This window comes from Ambystoma mexicanum, chromosome 6q, assembly GCF_040938575.1.
Source record: "Ambystoma mexicanum isolate Mex_15411 chromosome 6q, UKY_AmexF1_1, whole genome shotgun sequence".
Lineage (NCBI taxonomy): Eukaryota > Metazoa > Chordata > Amphibia > Caudata > Ambystomatidae > Ambystoma > Ambystoma mexicanum.
Genome location: NC_090937.1, coordinates 238,962,888 through 238,983,328, shown reverse-complemented (window position 1 = coordinate 238,983,328; position 20,441 = coordinate 238,962,888). Strand labels below are relative to the sequence as shown.

The 20,441-nt window shown below is 43.5% G+C and overlaps 1 protein-coding gene across 2 annotated transcripts in view; it reads left to right on the top strand.

Annotated features, from left to right (window-relative positions):
• The window catches only part of BANK1 (B cell scaffold protein with ankyrin repeats 1), a 2,974,928-nt gene that overhangs the window by 659,487 nt on the left and 2,295,000 nt on the right, over positions 1-20,441 (top strand). For both annotated transcript variants that reach the window (XM_069630704.1, XM_069630703.1), the window contains exon 5: positions 5,686-5,827. In XM_069630704.1, the coding sequence (XP_069486805.1) occupies positions 5,686-5,827 (142 nt within the window). The remainder of the gene's footprint in view (positions 1-5,685; positions 5,828-20,441) is intronic.

Below are 20,441 nucleotides of genomic sequence, written 5' to 3'. Positions count from 1 at the left end.
CCAAGGTCCTACCTTTATTATGGGTGGGGGTAAGCACTCTTTGGATTAGTCCGTGTTCATCTAGCATGTTAGCTATGGCTTGTGCTGGTTTGTCATCAGGGTCATTTAACCCAAGGTTCAGGTCGCCTAGCAATAATATTTGGGAGGTGTCTTTTATGCTGTTAGCTAGGAGGCTGGATAGGTCTGCTTCGAATGAGCCAATGGGGCCAGGTGGCCTATATATTAGATAAATGGTTAAGGTGCGACAGTTGGAGATAGGCAATTTGGCTACTAGGAGGTCGCAGGATTTGAGAGGTGCTTGAGGCAGTGGTCTTAGCTCGAGGTTTGTTTTAGCTATAATGGCTAGGCCACCTCCTCTATTGTTGGGCCTGTCCATTCTGATTATTTGGTAATTTTCGAGAATGGCTATTGAAAGTGCTGGGCCTACTGCTTCGTGCAGCCATGATTCGGTGATTGCTAGGAGGTCGAGGTTGTTTGAGGATAAGGTGTCTGCTATTTCTGTGGCGTGGGCCACTAGCGATCTAGCGTTGATCAAGGCTCCGGATATAGTGATAGTGTTGGGTGTGTCCTGGATTGTTATTTAGATGAGTTTGGGTTGGGTGGAGTTGTAGCAGGGTGTGGTTTGGGCGGGTTTTAGTGTGTTGCGAGGAGGGTTTCTTTTTATGGCAGATAGGCTCGTAGAGGTGGGGTAGTCTGGCTCATAGTCTGGTGTTTCTTTCAGAGGTTGGACAAGGTGCATTTTCTGCAGGGTACATGGTTATAGCAGCAATAAAGATGGCAAGGTGTAATAAAGGTATGAGGAGGTACGGTAGGGAGGCTGTTTGGCTCTTGCTAAGGTAGATTGTACGATTTGGATCCGGGATCAGCGAAGGTGGTGTGGTGCCACTATTGTATAGCGGGGCTATTCTGGCTGTAGCGATAGTAGAAGGGTGTGGCGACTAACATCAGGTAAGGTCTAGTGGTTACTATAGCAGCATCAATAGTAGATTAGGTGAAAACTAGTATAAGGCAATATCAGGTAAGGCACAACAATTGGTATAATGCAGGCAGTGTTTTTGATTCAGAGGCCTAAAACCTAGGAGAGTACAATGTGCTAACTAACATACAGTACATTAGTATAGTAGCATGCAAGTGGTCATTTTAGCTTAGAATGTGCTGGCATTTAGATTCGAATTTGCCTCAGAGGCTTAAACCTAGGAGAGTTTTCAGTAGAAGGGTGTTCACCTAAATTCAGAAATCACATTCAGGCAAAAAATGGCATGTGCAAGCAGATGCAATTAGACAAGGGGGTTCACCTAAATTCAGAAATCACACTCAGGCTAAGAATGGCATGTGCAAACAGATGCAAATAGACAAAGGGGTTCACCTAAATTCAGAAATCACATTCAGGTTAAAAGTGGCATGTGGAGACGGGTGCATTTAGACAATGGGGTTCACCTAAAATCAGAAATCACACTCAGGCTAAGACTTGGTGACATCTAGATTTGAGATGGGACAGTTTGTCTAAAAAGCATTGAACCTGTGTTTGGCCCTGGAGTATTCTATAAAATTGCACATTGTGTTACATGCCCTACAACAGGGACTGGCAAGGCAGCATCAACATAAGTCATGGGATTTGATTAAAGGCAGATTAAGGGCAGGCTTGTGTAGGCTACCTCTGGTCAGCAATGATTATAGTTATATTAGCACAGGTAATGGCGTATTAGTCAGGCAGAGCGTTCATGCACGTGGGGAGTAATATGCAGGCACAAATGTGGTGGCTGAGAGGTACACAGATGACAGGGTGTCAGCAGAGTAATCCAAGTGACACGGTGCACATTACACAATGAGTGAAAAGTAGCAGATCATGTGCGCAGTAACAAGTGTGCAGCATGACCTGATGAACATATTAGATATATAGTACTGCAATATAAGCAAATGTTATTTTGTAGTCAGGCAAGAGGTTGTCTACTCACATGTGGTAATGCCCAGAATGGTGCAGTAAGGATATTAATCATGCAAGATGCGGCAGCTAGTGACATACCAAGCTGTGCAGGGTTAAGGAGTGGCAGTTAGGACGGGGTAGAGTGCACACAAATGCAATACGATACGACTGGTACATAGATGGTAAAATCCTGTGCTAATATACTGCATAAGCTAAAGCTATAGAGCATACAAGGCTAATGCAATGTGACAGGCGCGGGTATGTGAACAGTAGTATATGTGGGTAGATGCTGCTGTTTCCTATAAGCAGGGGCACCGTAGGTCAAAGGAGGTGTGCTAGATTTACTGGGAGTCTGCAACGGCATGGCCGTAATGGCGCTCTACATAGTGAACGGGGCGTGATAGAGCAGGTGTGGGAAAGTCTAGGATGTCGTGAGTGTTCCAGTACAGGACTGGCAGGAACCTCATACCTTGTAAGGAGGTCCGTGTGACCGGGAAGTGGCGATTCTGTTGCTGGAGGTCTATTGTGTAATGGGCAGAGTTTCTGGCCGTAGGCCCGGACAGTCCAGGGTCACACGGCTAGCACCTTCTGGTGAGGCAGGACAGGAGAAATGCTCCTCCTGCACCAATAGATCGCTTCGGCTGGTTGGGTTGCTTAGCAACTGATAAGTAAAAATATGGCGTCGGCCATTTTAGAAGGTGCACGCTCATCTCGTTGCACGGCACTCAGTGGTTACTGGAAGGTTGGATGGGGCACCACACATGTAACAGGGGTGCAAAGCATGGGGGTGCAGATACCTCAATATAATGAAGGAAGTACTCAGGTTTCCTTCTAGGTGCTGGATTCTGTGGGGTTCGTCAACGGTGACTGTGCAGCTGTTCAGTTGCTGCGTCGGGTGGAAGGGGATGGGCTCCTGCCCTCCCGATGCAATTCCTGTAGGTGGAATGGGCAGGCTCCAGCCTTTTTTGTTGGGCCTTTGCTGGGTGGGCCACACGACTAGCGCTTTCTGGTGAGGCAGGACGGGAGAAATACTCCTCCTGCACCAATAGATCGCTTCGGCTAGTTGGGTTGCTTAGCAACCGATAAGCAAAAATATGGCGTCGGCCATTTTAGAAGGAGCACGCTCGTCTCGTTGCACGGCAATCAGTGGTTACTGGAAGGTTGGATGGGGCACCACACATGTAACAGGGGTGCAAAGCATGGGGGTGCAGATACCTCAATATAATGAAGGATGTACTCAGGTTTCCTTCTGGGTGCTGGATTCCGTGGGGTTCGTCGACGGTGGCTGTGCAGCTGTTCAGTTGCTGCGTCGGGTGGAAGGGGATGGGCTCCTGCCCTCCCGATGCGATTCCTGTATGTGGAGCAATTTACAGTGCAAAAATGCAATTTACAGAGACGTGTCACTCCAGTTAAACAAGGTGAACTGTTGACCCGGTGAAAATTGGAAAGGTGTAATTTAAGTTTGATAGAATCTGAAATACAAGGCAATCCAATTGTCATGCCAAGTGGCTGCGATATTACGAATGTGAAATGGCTGTGAAGCTCTAGGAATGGAGGAATGGAGAAAGGATTGATTAACTTGTAGCCACTGCTACGATGAGCGAGGAGCTGGAGAAGGCCTGACAGAGGCCTGACAGAAAGAAATTAGATCTTTTTCAGTTTATTTAAATAGTAGATTTAGAAAAGAATTGGTAGGACATTGTAGAATATTGCCAATGTTAAATATAGACAGGAAACAGTTTGCTTTCACAGGACTTTTACGAATATGTCTTTAAACATGATGAAGTCACTGGGTTCTCGTCATCTAACAGATGACAATACTAGTTACACAACCACAAATCTGTTGCCCGGAACTGCATATTGATGACTGAGTGTAGGGGGTGAGTTAGATTTTCAGTCTAAGTTCAAATTCTCTAACCACTTTTCAAAACATTTTCTTTCAACATTAGTGAAAACCTCTGAAAAGTGAAGATCTTCCTGACACATGATGACGGGGATCATTGATAAAATCATTGGAGAGAATATAACAATCACCCCCGCGACAGGACATGTACATGGGGAGGAGTGCCAGGGCCAGAGCAAAAAGCTTCAGTTCTGCAGGGAAGTGGGGAGAGAGGGATGTCTTTGAGGGTGGGGGGAGGGTGTGGACATGGGGAAATCACTGTCAATGTGTGCTCTTAGTGGTGAAAACACATTTTCACTGAGAATGGCGCTTAGCCAATCAGGTAGCTGGAAAATCAGACGAGAACATACTATGTATTTCCTCTTTTTTCCTGCCACCCGAGGCTCTTCCTCCATTGGTGGCATCTTGATTTTGGGGAGGCCACCCCAAAATCAAGCAAGGTTTCTTCCACCCCCTCATGAAACTTATCAACATCTCCCTCCAGACCCAGAAACCCTCTAAAACTGAAAAATGTTTTCATCACGCCATTACTGAAAAATGCCAATCAAGAGCCTCTGGCAAACTACTGAATGATTTACCCCTGCATGTTTATGATCGATAGAGGGAATTGTCAACACTTTCAGCTTATCTGGAACAGCGCGACTGCCCCAGTAATTTCCAATCTCGCTTCCTACCACATTGGGGAACGGGGCACACCTCAAGACCATTAACAGAAATACAGTTGTGTGGACCAATAACCACTCCTCCCTAATATTTGCTTGACCTGCCACAATTTGTCTGCCTTTTATCCGTCAAACAAGGTATGGCGACACGTTCGACAACAAGCTACCATTTTGTGCCCCAAATCATCAATGCTCTTAAAATGACTCGTGCCACTTTTGGTGGTTAAGAGAGACAGCTCTAATACTAACCTCATCACAACAGATCTTATCAATGTGAGTAGTGGTTCATTTACGCAAAGACTTTGACACTGCCTTCTAGGGAAGATTACCTGAAAAGCTGCACTGCTACCAATGAAAGATAAGATAACATTGGAAACCAGATGCTTAATCCATAAAGCCCTGCATGGCAGAACAGCAGCCTATCTAATGCATGTGATAATACCTTGTCTACAGTGTAAAAATAGTTCAAATGGAAAGAACAAATTTTAGAAATGTGTGACTTATCCAGGATATGACCATGAATCATCAACATCTTAATGCTCCTAAAGCGGCACAAAAAACATTCTAGGATTGTACAACACTGTCAATCATATATTCAGATTCATCTCCTGATTTTCACTAAGGAGAAATTGTCCATCATATCTTTTTTATTATTTGTAAGTTTGGGGTTTAACCAGATGGGAGCCTTCCCCTCGGTATATGGATCCACTTCCAATATCTGTGCTAATTCTCTCCAATAGACACTATGCTGTGGTTCAGGTTCACAGATAGAAGACTAAACACACCCTCATGAATGTTGATTTTTAGAGCTGCTATCACTGTCAAAAGATTAATACTGAGGAGCTTGAAGTCTATTAAACATCCCACCAAAACACAATGGGAGCTGCTTAGAGTATCTTTTATTGAAACATATCATTGGGATAGACAAACGAATTTGAAAATGTATGAGGAGGTCTGGTCATGCTTTATTGAAATTGGAATATAATTTGGGATGGTAGCGATAGAACTGTCATGTACCTCATGTGATGCTATTTCATGTATTTATTTCATTATTATTTGGGGGGGTTGGGTTCTCTTTGCTCTGGCTTAATGTGTTATGACACAATTGTTTGTTTGTACATATTATAAAATGTGAGAAAAAAAAAGAAATTGTCCATCATATAAAATCCCCTGTCATGTTTTGATTTACTCATCAGGACGCAGAGGAATTGGCCATTGTTCTAAAAGGGGGGTCATTTGCCCAGGAAACAATCGAGATCGAATTTACAACAAAAGAGTGTTCAATTCGAATACAGCCCGAAGTGTGGAATGATAATGTGTTCTGTTTGAAAGCTCCAGGTAAGAGATAAAATAAGCCATTTGATTAGAAGAAAAGCTGTAAAGTTGCTTAGATAGTGTGCCCTCTTTCCTGAGATTACCAGCTTCGCTTCCCAGCAGAGACCAAGATTTACTTTGAGGTCTTTGCTATGTTTGAATATAAAATGCAGAATTTGACTTGCATGATGGCAGCTGGGCATGTGTCACTTAAATATTTGACAGTGTGCATGTCGAGAGGACTGTGCCCTTCCCACTTCCTCCTCCTTCAATATGCTGTTTGTCTGCTGCTATGGCTCAGCAGTCCTCCATTTTGTCTGTTAAGGATCTGGGAAATTTTGAAACTTTCAGGAATTGTAGTTGTTGATGTTTCACAAGTGATAGTTTCCTGTAGAGGTTCAATTTATGAAATGGGCCTCATTACTTGTTTGGCGGTAAACCAGCAGTAAATCCAATCATTTTTTCTAAATTGATGACCACCACCATCACTTGGACCCGTGGACTTATGACAGGATTACAAGTGGGGGCTCAGTAGTGTTAGTCCCCATTTTTGGAGTGCATAATCCTCCATGGAGATAATTGCAGATTTACAGCAAACGTAACACTGCTATGTAAATCTGATGATTTTTGCTGGGAAGGCGGAAGATTTACATTCATCTTTTTGCTGGAGGCAGATCCTCCACCTTACAGCCAAAACTCATAGTGCACTGGTGCAGTAATGTGACGGTGTAGTGGTGGTAATGGAATTACCTCGCATTTACTGCCACCTTTTACTGCACTGCCTTACTTGTAATGTTTTTTTTTCGAGACATCAATATTATAAGAGGTATCTGTGCCAACATGCATTGATCTTTTTGGAGGTTGAGCACACGCCATGCATGTGCACTCACACAAAGATGACACCACCTCAGGCCCAGACAAAAATATTCCTCTTACATTCTGTGACTGCAGCATTGCATGATTGCCGGTAAGGTGAAAGATTTACCTCCCGCAAAAAGCGGGAGGCAAATCTTCTACTTTACCTCCAAATAGCGTCGAATTTACCCTGCAAAATGACTGCATATTAATGTAAATCCATTGAAAATCTCCATGACGTCCTAGGGACTATAGACATGGGGAATAACACCACTCTGCCTCCACTCATAATTCCGTGGTAAACCCACGGGACCGAGTGGCGGTAACGGTAACGTAAAAACAAATTTGGCTGTAAATGGGCACATTTATGGCTGACTTACTGCCAAATTCGAAATGAGTCCCAGCAGTTTCTCTACATCAAAGTGAATGTATTAATATTAGAAGTAGGCAATGTTTTGTTTATGCGCCGGTGGAATTCTGCGAAGTTCCTGACTGCACAAATTTGTTCCAACTTTTTCTCAGATTCACAAGTTAGCTCTGGAAGAGGGCAAATGACATGGGGCAGACCCACGAAACGGAAACAATTTCACCACTATTTTAAAAAAAACATTTCAGACACTCCACCAGTCCTATTCTTTGGTCTGTAATTTTCACCAGATTAAAACTTTGTCTTTACTTCTAAATTGATTGACTACTTTAAATATGTATGTAACTTATGATTAGGCTCAAAACAACTGAAAAATATGCAGCGCATAACAGGAAAGGACAGGAGTAGCAGATTTTGTTAGGAGACCGTTTCAAACAATCGTATCTCATCCATTTTGAGTAAAAGAAACCATAAGAACCAGACAAGTACTATTTTAGATGTGATCACCAAAAGAAGAGGAAAGGATTTCCACAATAATAAGGGAGTTAACAAGAGGGGAGGAGGAATCAGCGAGCACAGATTAATTTGACAACAACAGTGACATTATAAGAAGCACTGAAAAAGATCCCGGTGAACAGTTTCAACTCGAAACACCTGTAGGCGCAAGGATGCATTATTACAGTTAAATTGAAAAAAGACAAGTAATTGAAACTAGGGAAAATAACACCATGTTAAAATGATTAGAGCACAACACACATATAATGTGATGAGTCCTCACAGAATCTCTGCCTAAAGTCTCCTCCCAGGTGGCCAGAAGAAGGCAGCCGCTACCTGATCCTAATCATGGGGGTGATATTAGCCCGGCGGATCACCTGGGAGTAAAAGGCCAGCAAGGGAATAGGATGACTCTGTCAGGAGAGACACATTATTCATCTTCTTCGGAGGATATTTCTATAATACCAGGATACCTGATGGCTTGTTGTCAGAGGATGATTTCCCTTCCCAGAATTACCCAAATTGTTAGTAGTGAGAACCCTTAGAGTCAACATGGGAATGATATATGTAAGGATCAGAGCCTCAATATTATTGCTTCTGATTAACATGATTTCCCCCTTAGGTTTGAGCTATAAAATCAAGAACCACCCATGAATTCCTCTAAAACCTTCTGCTAGAGGTGTGTTCTGTAAGCAGAGCAAATTAAATAAAGTTAGAGGAGCTCAAAGGCACAGAACTGCATTATGCAGTCTAGTGTTTCTGACGGCCCACAACTGAGCGGGACTTTTAAACCCCCTTCAGGTGCAGGCCATCAGAAGCAGTAGAAGAAAATGCCAGAGGCAGTTGCAGCAGCAGAAGCGGAGAAATTAAGACGCTGGGTCCACTGCCATATTTGTAATGGATTGTGGTGGTGAGAGAGGCACAGGAGTTGGAGACCCGAAGTGCATAGGTCACGCAGTAAGGAACCATGTTTTGACACACTGTCCCGTGGGAGAGAGAAGCTCTCCTTATACTGTGCCCTACTCCGGTGGCTGGCGAGCACTGGAGTGTATAAGGAGCACAACAGGCTCCCATTCCGAAAGGCACAGAAAGACATGAGTGCAACCAGAGCTTTCAGAAGCTCAGGACCCGACAGAAGAAGCAGAAGCATCAGCCACAGCAGGTCGAGAGAATGCAATAGAGTAAAAATATCATCAAAACCTTTGTCTTTCTACGTCAGTGTATTTCATTTTTTTGGGCATGGGCAATCTACACTGAGTAATCCCTGACCTAATCTTCCTCAAGAATTGTTGAAACTCTAAAATTGAAAGGGTCATTTTGTTTTGGCAAAACAAACCCCAAACCTTTATTAATGAAATGTTCATCTTCTTTTGTGAGGACATATATGGAAGGAATTCTCACAAGCATTTCACAGTCTGCTCTAACCGTTGTTGATCTTCCCACTCATTTCTCAATGTTCCTCTCCTAAAAAATGTCTTCACTGTCATTGTTCTCTCTGCCCTCTCCGTTTTTATTCTCTTGGTGTGGTTTGTCCTTTGTTTTCTTTTCTAGATAAATCTTCTACTTCTTCAAATTTGGTATGGCTATCGTTGCCACTAAAGCGGTACGAAGTGTTCATAAACCATACTCATCAATTCCCTTTGTCCATTACTTTTTTGTCTTTATTGTCATTCATTTTGCAACCTTCTTGTGTGTAAGGGAACTTTTTTTGTGTACAATTTGCTAAATCCTTACTCAGTTTTTTATTCTGTATGTAATTTAAATTCAGCCATTTCTTGTTTTAGCTCTTCCATTCTCCAAATAAAAGTCTTTAAGGCACTACTTTTTAATATCTTCCTTAACTTACTCACATCTATTGTAATGTTTACGCTACGGTTTTGTCTGCATCTATAACCAATTTCAGCCAATCACCCCCACACTTGTCAGCAATGTAACTCCACTTTACCTTGAACTGTTCATTGTCATGAAACAGATGGGACTCATAATCCCTCTGGTAATAACTTTCTCTTGAGGTATTATAGCATGATAGCTTCAAAAAACTCTGTTTGTATTAATATTTTTCCAATTGTCTCATCTAATTACAATCATTTGCATTGCTCCCTATGATATCTCCTGCTTCCTCCCCTTAGTCATTACTTCTGAGGAATAATCATCAGTAAAGGCAAAACTCTTCTCTGTCACCATTATTGTAACACCTTTCTTATGGGGCTACTGTGTACCTAAATTAGACTATAGTTAATATTTGAACAATGCCTTCTTCTACTGTTGCAGCTTTCAATCAGATTTATTGTAATTCCACTGACCCAGTTTGCCTACTAATCATCTTTCTTGTATTTTACGGAAATCCAGGATTCTGTTCCTCCCAGCTTTCTGGAACTGTGTAACATTAAAAAAGTCTATTTTCGGAGAAACAAATATATGAAAAGCATACTAAATATACACTTATTTGCTAAAAAGTATCGAAATTATGAATACACAATGTACTCTTATCCTCATGCACTTCTGTTTACATATTTCAAAAGTAAAACCATGCATACAACTTTTACAAAACCACACACATTATACAATTTAAAAAATATTAATAAAATTCAAAAAGTACCAAAAGTCCCATTCCAGTATCACAATTAATTATGTTGAAGACTTAAGCTATGCTTTGGTTTACAATATATCAATTTAGAATTTTGAAAACGTCTCCACACACAATAAAAAGAAGCAAACAACATGGTTAATGGCGACTGACATACCAATTGTAATGCTATCACAAGGAAAAGCTGTGAAGTAGAGTGCGGTAAGACCAAGGAGATAGTGAGGACATAAGCAATATTACTCAAATATATAAATTCAATGAACATATGGACCACGTAGAAATCAGTACTTACAGATTCCCCAAAAAATGTTTTGTGTGCTATTAGGCTGCACACATCTAGAAGGGTGTAAACCCCCTGCAGTAATATTCTATGCCCCTAAGAGAAAGGGATCTTTTAACTTGACAATGAACCCAAGCAGTGATGTAAATCTAGCAACAAATACACTTGTAAGAGACGTGAGTATGGTACAATATTCTTAAGCTATATCATTTGATACAATACAGTTCTTCAATTTCTAAGTGGCGTTTCCTTTACATTTTCAGAGGAGAACTTCAAGCGATACGATTGAAAATTTTTGAGTGAGAGACTATGTAATAGAGTTATAAGGTTAAGATTTCACCCCAAGGAGAGATATCCCAATTGATATCAATTTGATGTTTATGAATAATAATTAATAACATGAGTCATCTATTGATCATGAAAACTAGAATTTGTTTTGCCATCTATTGCCTTAACAAATGCTGTTTAAATAGAAGATATTTTCCAGTTTTCCACTGAAGAATGTACAGTAATCCTTCTGTAGAAGGGAAGAAACATACAGGGACATGCAAAGATGTTACCTTATCATATTTGGATACAACATATGAGTTTTAACCAGTCTAAGTAGGTAGATATCCAGACTCTTCAATGCAACAGATGCATTCAGAAATGATATATTGGAAAGCAAGCTTAAGTATTGGAAATAATTCATTGTGATATTAAAAAGGGAGTTTTTGTACCTTTTTTATTTTTTATATATTGTACTAGCAAAAAGTACCCGTACTCTGCACGGGTTCTGTAGACAAACAAGATAACACCCTCATCAATTGGTGAAAATTAATGATCCTGCAGGGCGCAGTTCCGAGTCGCTTAGCGCTTGATGTGCTTTGCACTCTGAATTGAATTGCACTGAGAATGGGCATGTGTGGCTGGCTGGTATACCCCTAACACATGGAGGGGAGGCTGACCCTGGCATGGTGAAGTGCATTGCTGTGCAAATATCTTGGAAATTGTGTGTGTTATGGCCTTGAAACGTGGTTTGGGACTTTGAGATGTGCTCCTCGCATTGAGATGCTTAAAATGAGTTTTGGCCGGTCCTTCTATGACCTCTGTGCTGCTTACTGGAGCCTGACGCTTTGAAACACTGTCTTGTTGTATAAGCGCCTTATAAATTCCCAATAAAATAAAATACAATAAAAAATAAATAAAATAGCAAGCCTTCCTAAGTCCTAACCCGGCAAGTGTCACCACCAAGGGCATTCCCACCACAAAGAACATTGAGGTCATACAAATGGGGAAAGGGTGCTATATAAGTAACAAGTACAATAAAATACAATACATTGATGTTTCGCAGATTTCAGGCAACCGCCTCATGTGTGGGGGAAAGAGGTAGGGTGTCCAAATATCATGTAGCCAGTGATGTCTGCAGGGTCCTAAAAGGTAATTTTGCAAAATTTGGTGCAGATTGGTGGAACAGTGTGGAATTGTATAAGGAACAAAATAACAGATTTTCTGCTTTATCTAGTTAGATAGATAAATGGTATGATATGTGTGGTTTTATCGAAACATATACATTTTTATGCAATGTTGCCCTATTCAAATAAAAGTGCATTAAGATTCGAGTAAATTATGCATTTCTAAGTTCAGTCATCGTTAGCTTATAACTATACATTTAGGGCCTCATCACCAGTACGGCAGTATTCCGGCGGATTTCCTGCTGAGCAATATTTGCACTATCGCCACTTCCCTGGCGGAAAGCCCGCCAGATCACGAGTACGTGTGCATGCATACAGGGACATGGCATTAATGCAAATAGCGTCTGGCGTAGAATTTGGCCAGAAACCCGTAAATCCATTGCACTCTGCGCTACCGCCGAGCCGGGAAACGCGTCACCGCCGGAACGGGAAATAAAGCGGTGGCCATTTCGGAAATCACAATCACCGAATATCACAGCCCCTGCAAGCCATCCAACCCTGTGAAGACTGAAAAATGTCTGAGGAGCGTACCAGGGGCAAGTCAGCCCTGGACAGGGTCAGAAAACCTAAATTCAATGACCAGGAGCTGGCCATAGTTGTAGAGGAGGCAGTGACCCCACCAGGAAGAGCTATACGGTGCACTGCAGCGCCAGACAAGTGGGCAGCGTTGAACTCAGATCTGGGGGGAAATCAGCCAGAGGGTGTCTGCAGTGGGGTGTGTGCCCCGGGATGGGGAGGGCTGACGCATGCGGCTAAATGACTTGCGGGTCCGCATATGTGGGTTACTCGCCCAGCACAGGAGTGCAAGCATGGGGACTGGAGGAGGGCCTCCACCACCACCACCTGAGCTCACACCCTGGGATGAAAGGATGACTACACTCATCGATATGGGCACCATAGAGGGAGTCGGAGGAGCGGAGGCTGGCACCGGTACCCAGCAGGCTGCAGGTACACTCCACCTAAAAATGCATGAACTTGTAAGGGCCACACATGCAGACCCTGAGTGAATGAATGTGGATGCAATGTGCGTAAGGCACCACAGACACCCATAATTGACTCCTTGTACCATAGCACCCCCTAGACTCCCCTGTACGTGCACTGCATCAATACAAGGGCCAGGGGACAGACATCCATGGCCATGGCACAGCTACGTGATGTGTGAGTGTGCATGAATAAACTCTCAGCAACATGGGCACCGTGCATCCCCAGCAGGCTTCTGAAGATGTCACACAAACATGTCCGTGCAGTGTCCCTCCACAGTGACATGTTCCACCAATCACAACATGGGGAGTGAACAAAATGCAATTACAATGCATGATTGATACTGTGTACAAACCCACTTGAAGGTATGATATGCATGATAATTATCTAGGCTGCCATGAACTCATACCACACCCTATGTACCCCACAGGGACCCAGCGATCATCACAGGCCAACAATGGTTGTGAGGAGGCTACAACACCACGGCGCCCGAGGCAGCGCACTTCTACCAGCACCACCAACCCGCAAAGGGGCCACCCGGAAACAACATGACACTGGACCCATCCCACGTCACCACACCGTAGCCCAACCAGATGGGTGCAGCACCCACAAGGCCACAGGGGGACAGCGCCTCATTCACCACAAGCCACCATGCAAACACTGGATGTTGAGGGAGCCACCATTGGGTCTGAGCCTGATGAGGGACAGACATCAAAAGCTGTACAATGTGGAATATTTTTATCCACGCCAATGCGACACACTGCACCCCTTTGCCAAGGGGGAAAAAAAACTGCAAAAAATGGAGGCGATAACCCCAGTGCACACTAAATCTGCAAAATCGTGCATGGTTCACAAACCACAGAAGAGCTGCAAACCCTGCCACACACACAGGCAAAGTTGGTGTAAAAACAGGAATTACTGCTGTCACCTGTCACCTGTCAACTGAAACAAGGCCACAGAAGGACAAAATACGAAAATGCCCTTAAAAATTCAGTCATTTTCCCAGAGAATTATGGAAAGGAAAGTGTGCTAAAATTATGGATTCGCCAGGCAGTCAGAGGAATACAGGCATCACCGCCTGACAGCTGCCTAAGGAAATTGGCTGTCAAACCCAGTTTAAATGTGTTTTCTTTTTCCTGAGGAAGTGAAAAATTTGCCTGTTTAAAGCATTTTCCTATCACAGGCTTAATTCCGTTAAAATGTCAAAATCCATTATAAATTCTGTTCATTGTATATCTTTTAAATAAAAGATTGTAAGTGAATTTTACAGGAACCCAGTCTGGAGTTAATCAACTAGTTAATTCTCATCTGACAGTGCCTGGCCTGGGAACGTTGACATCTCAGCTTGACACTCCATTGCTACAGGAAGGCTTAAGTGATACTAATTGTTCCTGCCTAATGACAACGAGCAGTACAATGGGACCGCAGTAGACTTTCGTCTGGGGCTGAGCCGAAGAACAAAGGACAGGCTGAGCATTGACCTCTGCTGGGAGGGGCGGGAACTTCCCTTCAGGAAGGGAACACACCCACCCTGATCAAAAGACTGGACAGCTGCTACCTGAAAAGGGGAGGTTACCAAGGAGAACTTTGATGTTAAATCCTTATGTTTGATTAAAGTTTAGAATTCTTTAACTGAGCAACCTAAAGAGGAACAAATCTGAAAATTGGTAGACATTAAACTAATTACAGCCTTCTGATTTGAAGGCATTGATGAAACGTGTACCATGTATGGAACCAAAGTTATGAAAAATGTCTTATTGTAGCAGAACGATCAAGGTTGCAAACCTATAATTGGACGCACATGATCCACTGATCAGTGCCCAGAGGTGTACCGAATTAGAAATGATTAATCCAAACAGTATGTGGGATGTATTTACCCATGCATCCGAGCCCTACCTTAAAACTGTGCAGTACTGACATGAAAACATCATGATGGCCAGAGCTTTCCAGAAAATGCACAGGGAAATGCATGAAGAATAGGCTGCCACTCATTTTTGCCGATGTTATGGGCACAGAAGGAAACTGCCTAAAACCACCATTGGACTACCCACACAGTAGTCTGAAACCATTGGGAGTGGCAATGCTGATTGCCAAAAGCAAACCCATAACTGTGGAGAATTCATTTTCTTAAATCCCAAAAAGGGGTGCAGTACCAGTACTCACCACTATCCAAAAGCCGGCGTTTTAAAACCACCAGATTTTGTAGAAAACTGAATAAATGAACCCAAAACATGCCAAAGAAAGACATTTTAAGAGGTGGATCCAATGTAAAGTTATATTCTGAAGTGACTTGAAGGTTTATAACAAGACTGGCTGAGCTGTGGATTTCAGCAATTTAAGTAAATTTGGACTGAAAGACACTAAAAAATCTAAATGTTCAAATTGACTGAGTGACCTACTTTTGAGTGTCACATAGGTTGCAATTGTTTAAATGTCATAGTTTTAAACTTAGAATCAGCCTTCTAGCTGCATATGTAAAAATGTTTAGTTTTATTTGAATGCAGAAAACTGGGGAACAAAAAGTGACATTTTATCTGAAACCTGGCTTAAGGAACTGAATTCTGCCTGACAACTACCCCCATCAGGAGTGAAACTTGAGTCACAGCTGTGTTCCCAGGCCTATCTGCCTTTTGCTGGCCACACTAAGGATATGCCATCTCTCTGATAATTGAATTAAGGGGAGCCCCACAGAATACAGGAGCTCTGAACAAAGCCCTGTCCTGACTCAGGCAAAGGTTTTATTGGCGGCAGTCGTAAATGGAGATTTCTCCTGGAAGCAAAGGGGAGGAGCACTGCCTGTGAGAGCAAGCTGGCTTGGCAGAACTGGAAAAACCAGAAATTCAACCTTGTGCTGGAGGAAAACCACACCCCTTTGGGGCCAGAACATAACTCTAAAAAGATGAATAACTCATAGAGCGGACATGTGAAAATTTTATAAATGACACCATAATTCTTGTGATTTTTCTGCCCACATTTTAAGAGGTTTTTAGAACCGGTGGCATGTTCAGGGGGGTTTTAGCGGAAAAGAGGATATTACTCAAAATGTGTGCATGTGAAAAATCTGACACTTCATCAACTAATGTCCATACTCCTTGCGCACATGTGTAAATTTGGGTTAATGTCCGAAATTGCGAAACCAGTTAAAAAGTGAAATATGTGCCATTTTTGAATGCAAGCCCCCAGGAAGAGCAGATTTGGACAGGGTATACCTCCTGTGATATGTGAAGGGTGCATGTAATTTTAAACAAATGTGTACCTGTGCAAATATGTTTTTTTGAGCAAATATAGATTGTGTGTAAAGTTGACAGGGGTGGGTTCTTTGTATCATAAACAGACCTCATCATGATGACACTTCATTTCAATCCCCCAATCAAGTGGAAGCGGATGAAGTGGCCAATGACAAGTGGAGAGGGGCTGGCTAGTGATGCTGCTCACACACACCCATTTTAAAAACACATAAAAGCAGAGAGACAGGACAGATAGGACTTTCAAATCCATTTGCAGCTGGAAGCTCTGCCGGGAAAATCCATACTTTACCTCCATCAATCTCCAGAGAAAGCTGTGCAGAAAGATCCAGACTTTAAATCCCTCAATCTTCAGAATCCAGAGAGAGAGCAGACCCAGATCACTGTGAAGTGCAGAGACCAGAGTCCCGTCTAAAACCTGACCAGATCCGTGGCGTGGCCCATTTCACTCAAGAATATAGTGTGAGTACCTAGAAAACTGTGCAGAACCAATCTCCTAGTTAAAATAATATAATTCAATCTAGTTTAATCTAAGTAGAACTGTCTCCTAACTGTCACCTGTCATTTGCAAAGCTGTCACCTGTCATTTTCTAGTTGCAAGCTGCACTTGTCTTTTTGAACTTTAAAATTTCAAATCTGAAAAACGACCTTTATTTAATCGCTCATATCTCCGTGACGGTTTGTGCTAGAGACTTGCAGTAACTTTCATCTGGAAGCTGAGATCCTAGGCTTTCCTAGGACCCCAAAATGATATTGCTAGCCCTTGTAGTTCCTCTGTAATCGCACCAGACGCATTCGCGAATTTTACCGCGATTTGCAAATTTCTCCACTTGCAAAAAGATAGCTGCTTTTGCTTTCCTCTGAAAGAAATTCGTTTGCCTCATAAAAACCATCCCTGCATCATTGCTAGTGTGAGCCTGGACTAATATTAACTAGATACCACTCACCTTGAACCTCTGGAGGGAATTAAAAGCATTTTAGCATATTTTTTCTTCATTTCCAGCACCTTTAAAAGCATTTGGGCCTGTGTTTTCAACTTCTGTAGTCTAAGTTGCTGGGGTGAACTGAATCACATTTGATTGCATTTCTGAGAACTGTGTGCTTCCCTCCATTTCCTTGCATTGCATAAAAAGGGGGGGTGAATTGTCCAAGAAAGTGATTACATTGTCTTTTGCTGAAATCCTATCAAGTTATTTTCTGTACTGCATTTCATTCCACATTGCATTCATTTGAAACCATAAAAGTATTGTTGCTATCTTATCCATTTCATGTCAACTCCTTAGTGATTATAAAGAAGTGTGCTAGTGCCAGATTCTCCGTTGTTAATCTTTATCATATCAGATTAAGTGTGCTATTCAATTATTAATTTATTATAAAGCGTGATATATATATATTGTTTAAATTATCAATTAAACCTTTTAACTTGCAAAACAGAACTACTTCTTGGCTCAGTGGGGTCAGGGTTATTCAAGGAGAGGGGTGTTATTTAGGGGTAGTCATCCAGAACGCATGAACTGGACATAAAGATATATTAATAAGGGTTTCCATTCAGTATCCCAGACTAGGCATTGACTTAGCTGTAGTGTTGAATTGAATCCTCTTACAAATTGGGGGCTCGTGCCGGACGTTTGGGTTAGATCTACCATTTGTGCAGATTAATACAGCATGCCAGCTGACCAGATACACATATCCGGTTGGATCACCACGCTGTGTTACGCTGTAAAGCACTCCTCAAAGGAACGCTCTTAGGAAAAGGTCTGTTTTGCAAAAATAAAATACAAACTTCTGTAAGTCAGGACAGAGACCAATCTCTAGAATGACGACCTTAGTAGACATGAAAATAGCCAGAGAGCACCTCTTACATAAACTATTTGTGAGAGGTGAATGGACTGAACAGGGCCAGGATGCCTGGTTGCAGGCCATCACGCGACAGGTCACTGAAACAGGGTCAGACCTATGGAGAGATCAGGGTCCATTACATGTGGCCCTGAGTGAACTATATATGGCTCCTAAAGCCAAAGATGAACACAATAAGATTGCCAGGGTAGCGGCATATTTATATTTACATATGGGAGCCATGCAGGACAAATGTGCTGAAGGCCAAGATCTGGCGAGTAGGCAACTGCTGGCATTACAGAAGGCCCAATCTGAGCTGGACTCTTCTGAGCAGAGGCTGCTCAGGAGCCAGGAGTCAGAAAACGATAGTAGGCAATATATCATTTCAATAAAAGAGGATATGGGCATCCTGCAACAGGAAAAGGCTGACCAGGATACTAGATTTCTGGCCCTGCAAAAGGAGCACCAAGACAGTTTGGTCTTCTTACTGCAGAGCCAGAAAAAGCTGGAGCAACAATTAGACTTTAACAGGGCATGCACGGAGCAGGTAGCCACCCTGCAAAGTCATCTAGATAGAGTGAAGGCAGAGAGCAACAAGCTGATTTCGAAAGACCTGGATACCCAGGCAGAGTTTGATGAAGAACGCCAGAAAGCTGGTGCCTTTCAAAGGCAGAGGGACGACCTGGCGGCACAAATGCAGGCTCTTAGTCAGGAAAGAGACGCCTTAGGCCAGGAAGTCTGCCATTTAAAAAGAAAAATGGAAGAAAATCACCTGGCCCACCAGGGACTGGGTGACCTCCAAAAAGAACACCAGAACTTGTTAGAGCACACCAGGAGGGCGGAGGATGCTCTAGCAAGAAAGGAGCAGGCCAATAGGGACACAGCTCAGGAGGTAACCCTCCTGCAGCAAAGACTGGCCCAGTGCTCCAGGACCAATCAGGAAACACAGAGAAAGAATGAGGCTCTCTGCCAGCACAATGATAGGCTCCAACAACAGGCAGCGATGCAGGAGAGACTGATAGAGTCTAGTAAGGCCTTAACTGAGGAACTGAAGGCGCAGGCTCTTGCATTGCAACAGGGAGCAGGGGCGGATAGAGACCAGGTTCGCTGGGAAAGGGAAACTCCTGAGCATAACCTCAGGAGCCCTAGTACCAGAGGCCTTTATCTCTCTCAGTCCCTGGACTCTGCCACCCCCATGTCCCCTGGCGCACATGAGCACAGGGCCACAGGGATGGCAGATTACTATCCAGCTAAAAGTATGGGGCTCATAGGCCAGTACCACTCAGGAATGGAGGGGTGGGCATCCGGGTATGGGCACCCAAGTACAGTACAATTCAGTGGGAAACCCCAGGAGAGTAGGCCCCTTAAGGGCATCCTGAAAACCTCTGCCCAGTTAGGTCAGTGGAGGGGGTACCCATCAAATCCTGGCAGCAAGGTGGAATCTGAAGACTCCTCTGAACTGCGCAGGACACAGGAGACCAGGTCCCCACATTCTGCCAGCCATTCCCAGGCTCGCAGAATCCGGGAAAACCTGGAAGAGCAGACAGGAACCTCTGGGAGCAGTGCCTCTGAGTCAGAGGATGAATGGACAAGGGTTACCCGAACCAAAAAGGCCAATAAGGCAAAAAGGGCCTTGCTTAAGGACCCCTTAAAGCAGATTAAGGCGATCAGGAGCGTCATCACGCCTTACCATAAGAACGCTAAGTATTCTGTTTGGGAGCACTTAGAGTTGTTTGAGCAAATGATGGAGACTTTCCATTTGAAGGACAGCCAAAGCTGTATTCAATATGTAAAGTGGACCTTCTCCCCGGAATACTCCAGTTTCTTTGCGGGGCTGGAGGACCAAAATCATTTAAGATGGTCCACCTATAAGGCGGCCATCTTGAAACATTTTTCCATTCATAGAAATCCTCAAGAGGCTCGCAAGGCAGCCTACAATTTGCAATGTGGGGAGGATCAGGCCCCACAAGAATTTGTGCAAGAACTGAAACGTGATTTTGCGCAGACCACCAGAAGGGTGCGCACAGACAGTAGAGAATTCATCAATACATTTTTTCATGCCTTGCCCAAATACATAATGACCCAGCTCGTGAGGGATTTTCACGAGAAAAGATCTTTAGACTGGGTCATTGAACAGGCTACCCGGATCTATGAGGTGCAGAAACCGGTAGATAGCAAAAGTAATGCCCAGAAAAACCCCAAAGCCAACAGCACCCCTGCTGCTGCCAAGGTGGCAGAGGTAAAGGTCACCCCCGTTTTGGATTTGGAGATGGGGGGGGCCTAAAAACCTACCTGCACCTAATAATGCTAGGCCCAGAAGGTCCTCGGGCCAGTCACAGACAGGGAGCCAGGGAGGCAGCCCCACAAATGGGGTCCCTCGCTCTCCTGATTATGTAAGCCCCCGGTACAAGGGAAACAGACCCATCCTGGGTTATGTGTGGACTCCTCCAGCCCAAGGGGGGAGATCCAGCCAAGAACCTAACCCAGGGAACTTTCCTCCTAACTTCCCACCGGAGGGCAGAAATTCTCCAAATCCTG